The following is an 8,646-nucleotide window of genomic DNA, read 5'->3' as shown; positions in this document are numbered from 1 at the left end:
CCGACATAATACTTTTAAAGCTCTTTTTTAAAATCTTGGCTTACATAAATTTCTATATATGCCATGTCATGCCATAGCATCGTTAAACTATAGCATCTAACAATGGACAAAAGTTTTTTTTTTCTCTAACCTATGGTTCTGTAACCATAAAGGCTGCTGTGTAATTTGCCCCCTGACTAAGCATTTAAAGAATTTAGGGGACGCATTTAAATAATCCTGTGAATGCACTTAAAGAATGCAGAATCGAATCGTTATAATCGAATCGAATCGAATTTAATTTCATTTAATTTAATAAACTTATGAATCGTGAATCAAATCGAATCGCTGTCTACCCAAAGATTCACAGCCCTAATATATGTAAGCAATAAGGTACGAGAGGCCGTGCTGTATCGTGAATAAATCACGGCTGAAGGGTGTTGTTAGGCACGACGTGAAGCGTTACCACACAATAAAAAATACACGCACGACGCGAAGCGTTACCACACAATAAAAAATATTAAAACCAAAAATGTATGTATTGAAATGTTACTTTTTTTAAGCAAGTTCGTTAAATGCTGTCCTTCTGCTAAAAAATAGTTCCTGACAGCAACAGTAAACGGCAAGAGAATGTTCCGAACATGCCTCATCTAATGGAGCTTAAATAAAAACAGAGAATAGGAGCTCTTATCATACGCTGTCATTTATTTTTTTTAACACCATATATGATGTTTTCTCACACACATACATCTGCTTATCTCTCAGCATGAGAAAATGTCTGTTTTCCCGTCTTTTAGTTTTAAAACAGACCGATTCGCGGTACAGCGTGAGTTTGCAAGCGTCATTACAGTGTAAACTGATGGACATAGCTATAGAATCATACCTGAAACAGAAAAATAATAAATATTGTAATATCCCCTCCTGGGAAGCCTAAACTGTAGGCTTCCACACAGACGCGCGCCACACACACATCAACATATCTCTGCATGAGAAGCATTTATTAGACGAGGAAGGGCGGGGTCTCAAAAATTAAAAATGAAAGATGCAACATAACGCCAGCAGGGGTCAGTCATTCTTCATTAAATAAATAAATAGTTAATTCTGCCGAAATACATAAACGTGAATAAAACACGGCTGCTGACCAATCAGAATCGAGGAATGGAACTAACTGTTTTATAAATATTATAATATTAATATTTATAGTTTTATATTTATTATAATAATATTATAGTCCAGTCCATATACAGTGGGTACGGAAAGTATTCAGACCCCCTTCAATAGGTCATCCCTCCTCTCGACCCATGATCAGTCAAATCTGACTCCTGCAAGCACTTAATTGTTCTCCCTTCACTCGTACTGCACAAAACGTGGTTTTCCTAAAATTATGTCCTATTCTCCTATTCCTAAAATAAGAAATATCCCAATATATCATCTTGCTTACAGGATCGCAATATATTGTAATTTGCTTCTTTATTTTTATATAAAAATAACGATGTACGTGTGTGTGTATATATATATAATTTAGATACCATGAAATAGAATTTCTCATATTGTGGTCATATATCACAATCCCCCCACGCCCATATTGAACCATGAGAAATCTGGTCACCCTATGCATGTTTTTACAAGTTGTGTATGCATTAATTTGGCTTCTGTGTGTATAGCCCGGTCGTGACGCGAAAGGTGCGGCTTTGGCACTTTTTACAGCACGTCTCCATCGGCCAGACCTCACTACCCATAAGGCTGTTCTTCAGGCCATTATATATCAGCTGGACAAGGCCATTGAGAGGTAAAATAGACCACATCCATAAATCTGATCAAATTTAATATGGTTAACAGCTCTGCATTTTCATCTAAATCATCTTTGTCTCCCTCAGCGTTCAGACACAGAGAGATGGGCTCATTTTCATCTATGATATGACTAACTCCACATATGGCAATTTTGACTATGAGCTTTGCGTCAAGATTTTGAATCTGCTTAAAGTAAGTGTTGTTATGCTGTCAGAACCATCTGTCTGTTTCACAGTGCGTTCATATTGCAATAACAGAACTCAGTGGAGCTTGGATTTACTCTTTTGATATATAGGAAGCTTTTCATCTGTCATCTGTATTTGCTGTTATCCCTGTAATATGCGGAGAACTGGAGGTTTATTAATAATATTCAGTCACATACAATTAGGGTTTGCTGATATATTCAGTATTCACAATATATATCTAGGATAATCTGTCAACATATTATGCCAGAATTGTACACATCTCTATGATCCGTTTCTTATTAACTTTTCAGCAGTCATTCTTCCAGTTTTCAGTGTCACATGATCCCTAGAAATCATTCTAGAATGCTAATTTGATTCTCAAGGTTATTATTATTGATGTTGACAACTGTTATGCCTCTTTATATTTTTGTGGAAACTGTGATACATTGTTTTTCAGGATTCTTTGATGAATAGAAAGTTTAAAAGAACAGCACTTGACACAGACATAAAGGTCTTTACTGTCCCTTTTGATTAATTTAACGCATCCTTGCTGAATAAAAGTTTTAATTTCTTTCATATCCAAAAAAAAAGATATATAAACAAAATGACTGACCCCAAACCTTTGAATGGTAGTGTATTGGGCAAAATACAGTGTTAAAATAAAATTCAGTGTTTTAGTTAATGCATTTTAAATCTTGTACTTGGAAACTGTCTGTGTGGTTAAAAAAATCCTCTGATTGAAAAAAACGGTTATAGTGGAGCAAATGAAATAATGAGTAGTTCTTGAAATATCTTGAAAAATGTTGTTTTTCAAGTCGATAAGTCCTGCTATCTTAGGGAGACCATTGACCGAATAATTATAAAAGTGCATGAGACCAAGTTTCTTTCTTTTTTCCAGAATTGACGAAAAGTATGCAGACATCCCCTTTTAATTAACAGATTTAGCTGTTTTAGCTCCACCCATTACAGGTGCATAAAATCAAGCACATATCCACAATCCTCCTTAGACAAATATTTTTAGTAAAAAGAGACGCACTCTTTTTGTTCCAGCATTACAATGCCCCTGTGCACAAAGCTAGATCTGGAAAGATTATTTACTGAGTTTCGTGTGAAAGAACTGCACAAAGCCCCACTGAACACCTTAGTGAAAAATTGAAGGGGGTCTGAATACTTTCCGTACCCACTGTATATCTAGGATAATCTGTCAACATATTATGCCAGAATTGTACACATCTCTATGATCCGTTTCTTATTAACTTTTCAGCAGTCATTCTTCCAGTTTTCAGTGTCACATGATCCCTAGAAATCATTCTAGAATGCTAATTTGATTCTCAAGGTTATTATTATTGATGTTGACAACTGTTATGCCTCTTTATATTTTTGTGGAAACTGTGATACATTGTTTTTCAGGATTCTTTGATGAATAGAAAGTTTAAAAGAACAGCACTTGACACAGACATAAAGGTCTTTACTGTCCCTTTTGATTAATTTAACGCATCCTTGCTGAATAAAAGTTTTAATTTCTTTCATATCCAAAAAAAAAGATATATAAACAAAATGACTGACCCCAAACCTTTGAATGGTAGTGTATTGGGCAAAATACAGTGTTAAAATAAAATTCAGTGTTTTAGTTAATGCATTTTAAATCTTGTACTTGGAAACTGTCTGTGTGGTTAAAAAAATCCTCTGATTGAAAAAAACGGTTATAGTGGAGCAAATGAAATAATGAGTAGTTCTTGAAATATCTTGAAAAATGTTGTTTTTCAAGTCGATAAGTCCTGCTATCTTAGGGAGACCATTGACCGAATAATTATAAAAGTGCATGAGACCAAGTTTCTTTCTTTTTTCCAGAATTGACGAAAAGTATGCAGACATCCCCTTTTAATTAACAGATTTAGCTGTTTTAGCTCCACCCATTACAGGTGCATAAAATCAAGCACATATCCACAATCCTCCTTAGACAAATATTTTTAGTAAAAAGAGACGCACTCTTTTTGTTCCAGCATTACAATGCCCCTGTGCACAAAGCTAGATCTGGAAAGATTATTTACTGAGTTTCGTGTGAAAGAACTGCACAAAGCCCCACTGAACACCTTTGGGATGAATTGCACCGCAGACTGTGAGCCAGGACCCATCACTCATCTTCACTGCCTGACCTCACAGATGCTGTCGGGTCTGAATGTGAGCAAATCCCCAGCATCTAGTGTCTTTTTAGAACAGTGGAAGCTTTAAAAGCAGCAAAAGGAGGATGAACCTGATATTAATGCACATGGTTCTAAAATATAACTTTCAGCAAACATACAGTATATGAGTACAGTGCTTGGCCGTCCACACACTTTTAGGCATAGTGTATTTACAGATACACTACACTAGCAAGGACACATTAAATTAATGATAGTGACTGTCAGTAGTGACAGTAAAGACTTCTACATGGTTACAAATCTATTTTTACATCTATTTTAAATAAATGCTGTTGCTGAACTTTCTATTCATCAAAGAATCCTGAAAAGTGTAATGGGTTCCACAAAAATAGACCTGTTGACACTGAGGACAATAACTATAATGATAAATGTAAAGTTTTAATAATCGTTCTGATTCTTTGAGAGTAGAGATGTCTACATCACAACTATAAGCATAACAACACAGAGGAACAATATAATTTTCAGAATAATTGTTTTTCCAACTGATGAACGATAAAAACTTTGACAGCCAATCAAAATGCACCTGACTAATAAATAGAATGTTATCATGCATTGGTGTGGACAGTAATATAGTATAAATGCCTGCTGAAAATTTTGATTTGCCATCACAGGAAAAAAAAAGTTAAAATACAGTATATTAAAATTTTAAAGAAAATTGAGGGATGCACGATATTATCGGACTGATATTGGAATCGGCTGATAATGGCCTTAAATGTAAATATCGGCATCTGCCCGATATGAAAAATTATGCCGATATGTCTTGCCGATAAGAAGAATACGTTAACTCGCATGAGCTCAGGGTGTGCTAGCGATTAGATCAGGTCAGCAGTGTGGCTCATTCTTGAAGCAAAGTTTTGTCTGAATGATGATTAGATTGACTGTTTGGATCGCTGCATTTAATCTGTGAAAGCAAGTACAGAATGATGTGTTCGGTGTGTGATAGAGTAAACAGTAATAACACGTGCAGTGGCAGCAGTGACAGCCTCCCCCAGGTCCTAACGCCCGCTCAATAAAGAGTTTTAATCTGTAGGGGGCGCTGTTAGTCTAATTAAATTAAAAGTAAAATAGCCTACACGAATAACATTTACACCGTGTCCTAACTACATGCGATGCGACAAGAGTCCAGCGACAAGCAATTTGGGTGTCCACACCAGACGCGACACGACAGAATCAATCAAATATCACAGCCAATCATGTGTGATAGAGTAAACAGTAATAACACGTGCAGTGGCAGCAGTGACAGCCTCCCCCAGGTCCTAACGCCCGCTCAATAAAGAGTTTTAATCTGTAGGGGGCGCTGTTAGTCTAATTAAATTAAAAGTAAAATAGCCTACACGAATAACATTTACACCGTGTCCTAACTACACGCGATGCGACAAGAGTCCAGCGACAAGCAATTTGGGTGTCCACACCAGATGCGACACCACAGAATCAATCAAATATCACAGCCAATCAGAAGCGTTTGTGGGCGGGCTCTCTCTGGAAGCGCACTGCACTCGCAACGAAATGGATGCTTATAATCTAATTCATAAATATTAAAGCTTTTTAACATAATTAAATGTACATACTGAGTGACTGATAACATCTTTGTTATGGAATACACTCGTTGGTTCGCAGTGAGTTCACAGTTTTAATGGTCATCTTTGCTTTAATTTATTTTCAAGATCTGAGGTAAACTATCTGTTGTTGCTTTCAGTATGGCTATAAGGTCACACTAAATTATATTTAAACTCATATTAGAGACGTTTAACTTTGAATAAAGCACATAATCACCTGATATTATCTACTGTCATATAGTTTGTATGTTGCTGTTCCAGCCGCGACGTCGCGGAAATTGAAACCGTTTCTAAATTAGAAATTTCGCGAGTCGCAGTCGCTGCTAGTTAGGACAAAAACTCAGATTAACATGGAAAAGATACCTTTTATCACGTGCATCACGTGCATCTTTGACTGCATCGCGTTGCGTGTAGTTAGGACACGGTGTTAGACTGTGTTTCTGATTAAATAAAGCAGTAATTGATGTCATAAAATAATGAGTATGTTTTGATTTAAAGGTCAGAAGCTATAGCTTACATGAAAAAAAAACAAACATGACACTTGTAAATTAAATATTTTTTATATATACTGATTTATTCATTAATATGTAATATGTTTTATTTTTTAAACAAATCATAAGCTCTAAAAGATTTTCAGAATTTTTACAACTATTTTACATTAGACCACCTACAAATGTTAAATCTTAAAATAAAATGTTAGGGTTAACCTTGCATCTTTCCGGGGAAAAAAAATTGATATATAATTTATTTATAGTTATTTTCAAAACTTCAATGTACTGTCAAAAAAAAACTTCATTATTGTTTATTTAATTCTAACAAATAAGTTACTAATGAACTAACCAAAATGAAAAATATTTTGCTTATAATTTCTGCACAGGAGAGAATTGGTGTTGTTTCCAAACAAAAGGAAATATATCGGTATCGGCCAAAATGAGTTGAAAACTATCGGCAAAAATCCAATTTCATGCATCCCTAAGAAAATTATAATAAGATTTCACAATATTACTTATTTTACAGTATTTTTGATGAAATAAATTGAACCTAGATGAGCATAAGGGGCTGCTTTCAAAAAAAACCAAAAAACTTATCAACCACAAACTTACTTCTTGATTTTTCAGAGGGTTTGTTTAATGGGTGGGTCTGTGGAGGGGATTGGCACAGTCCTTTGTATGTTGTGCTTACTGTCTTTTTTGTGATTTAGGGGGCTTTCCCTGCTCGTCTGAAATGTGTCTTTATTGTGTCGTCGCCGCTGTGGTTCAGAGCACCGTTTACGGTACTCCGTCTGTTTGTGAGAGAGAAACTGAGAGAGAGGGTATGTCTAGAGTTCTGCACATGCAAACATTAAACTTTTCCAAGTGGACAGTGCTACATTAATTATTTTTAAGGGTGCAATACATTGAATGTGATTGCTTGTTTGTATTTATGTGATACCTCTGCAGGTGTGCACTGTAAAAGCCCACGAACTGGTCAATCACATACCGTTCAGCTCTCTTCCAGAACATTTGGGTGGCTCGTCACAGTATAGTCACATTGCTTGGATCCAGTCCTGTGTCAACTCCAGCCCCAACCACCCTAATAACTCGCCCTACGTCACTGCGGACTGCTTGGGCAGTCTGCTCCGCTCCTACTCCATGGAGCATGGCCAGAACACTTCAGCAGACCCCTTAACTGCCAATACTTCAGGGGCCACTCTCCTGGGGGATGGACTGAACTCAAACTGCCCCATACTGGATGACGGAAATGCCAACCTGCAGAACCACAGGACAGCGGGACATGCACATTGGAACGGCTCTGTACTGCCAGGTTCAGGGGGAATCTCGGGGTCCAACGCCAATGTCATCAATGGCCGTGGCCGGCATCCGCCACCACAGTCAGACACGCCCCCAGACACACCTCTGCATCAAAAACACACAGCTGGTGCCATAGTACCAGGAGGTGGCGGGACTGTGGGTATGGAAGGTGCATGTTTGTACGACAGTAGGCAGGATGGCAATGGCGCTGAGGACAGCCAACAGGATGTGGAGTTTCTGGAAGAGGAAGTGGATGGGGGAGATGGCATTCCACCCCTCCCGTTGAAATCAAGGCCGCCACCTCTCCATCACAGCTCTGCCCCGAATATGAGCTGGTTCCCGGGAACGGAAACGGCTGCATTGTCAGTGCATGTGGCTGAGCCAGGCGGAATGAGCATGCAGGATCTGGTGCAGCACGTTAAACGTAAAAAGAAGAAGTGCATTTATCAGGAGTACGAGGAGATCCGCAAAGAACTTCCTGCTGGAACCTTTGACTACTCTAAGTAAGTGACTTTTGCTTTCAAGGAATGGCTGAAAAGATGATACATTTATAGACAAAGACTTGCTTATATAAATATAATGCTTATTCTGACAGGAAAGTCTCTAACCAGATAAAGAATCGCTACAGTGATGTCCTTTGCCTTGACCAATCACGTGTTCGACTTTGTCCGCTCAACAATGAGGATGACGAGGTCAGAGTAATGTGCTTTTTCCTTTATGATTTATATTGTTCAGTGCAATGTTATTTTAGTGTTTTTTTTTTACTATTCTAGTATTTAATATTTTGAATTTTAGCTATTTTTAGTTTTTCAGTTTTCATTTTCTTTCATTTTCTTATGTGCTTTTATCATTTTTATTAGTTTTGTTACTTTTAGGGCTGCACGATAAATCGCATGCGATATTTAATGCGCATCTTGTCAGAAAGCCGGTTCTGTAATCAGCGGTAAATCTCCATCACCTGCGTGCTTTCACATTGAGCAGCATTAACTACACAGAGCCGTTGTTCACTGACGAACTGCGCGAATATGAACGTGGTTTTGCGCAGCTCATCAGTGAACAACGGCTCTGTGTAGTTGATGCTGCTCAATGTGAAAGCCCGCAGGTGATGGAGATTTACCGCTGATTACAGAACCGGCTTTACTGATAA

The 8,646-nt window shown here is 37.5% G+C and overlaps 1 protein-coding gene across 1 annotated transcript in view; it reads left to right on the top strand.

Moving 5' to 3' along the window:
• Window positions 1–8,646, top strand: part of LOC107656769 (tyrosine-protein phosphatase non-receptor type 9-like) — a 30,357-nt gene that overhangs the window by 17,492 nt on the left and 4,219 nt on the right. The window contains exons 4-8 of the mRNA XM_016444711.1: window positions 1,641–1,765; window positions 1,854–1,959; window positions 6,911–7,021; window positions 7,149–8,002; window positions 8,095–8,202. Of these exons, the coding sequence (XP_016300197.1) occupies window positions 1,641–1,765; window positions 1,854–1,959; window positions 6,911–7,021; window positions 7,149–8,002; window positions 8,095–8,202 (1,304 nt within the window). The remainder of the gene's footprint in view (window positions 1–1,640; window positions 1,766–1,853; window positions 1,960–6,910; window positions 7,022–7,148; window positions 8,003–8,094; window positions 8,203–8,646) is intronic.

The sequence above is a fragment of the Sinocyclocheilus anshuiensis genome, unplaced genomic scaffold, assembly GCF_001515605.1.
Source record: "Sinocyclocheilus anshuiensis isolate Anshui unplaced genomic scaffold, SAMN03320099.WGS_v1.1 scaffold85, whole genome shotgun sequence".
Lineage (NCBI taxonomy): Eukaryota > Metazoa > Chordata > Actinopteri > Cypriniformes > Cyprinidae > Sinocyclocheilus > Sinocyclocheilus anshuiensis.
The sequence above is the reverse complement of the archived record's forward strand: the minus strand, read 5'-3'. Positions and strand labels throughout refer to the sequence as shown.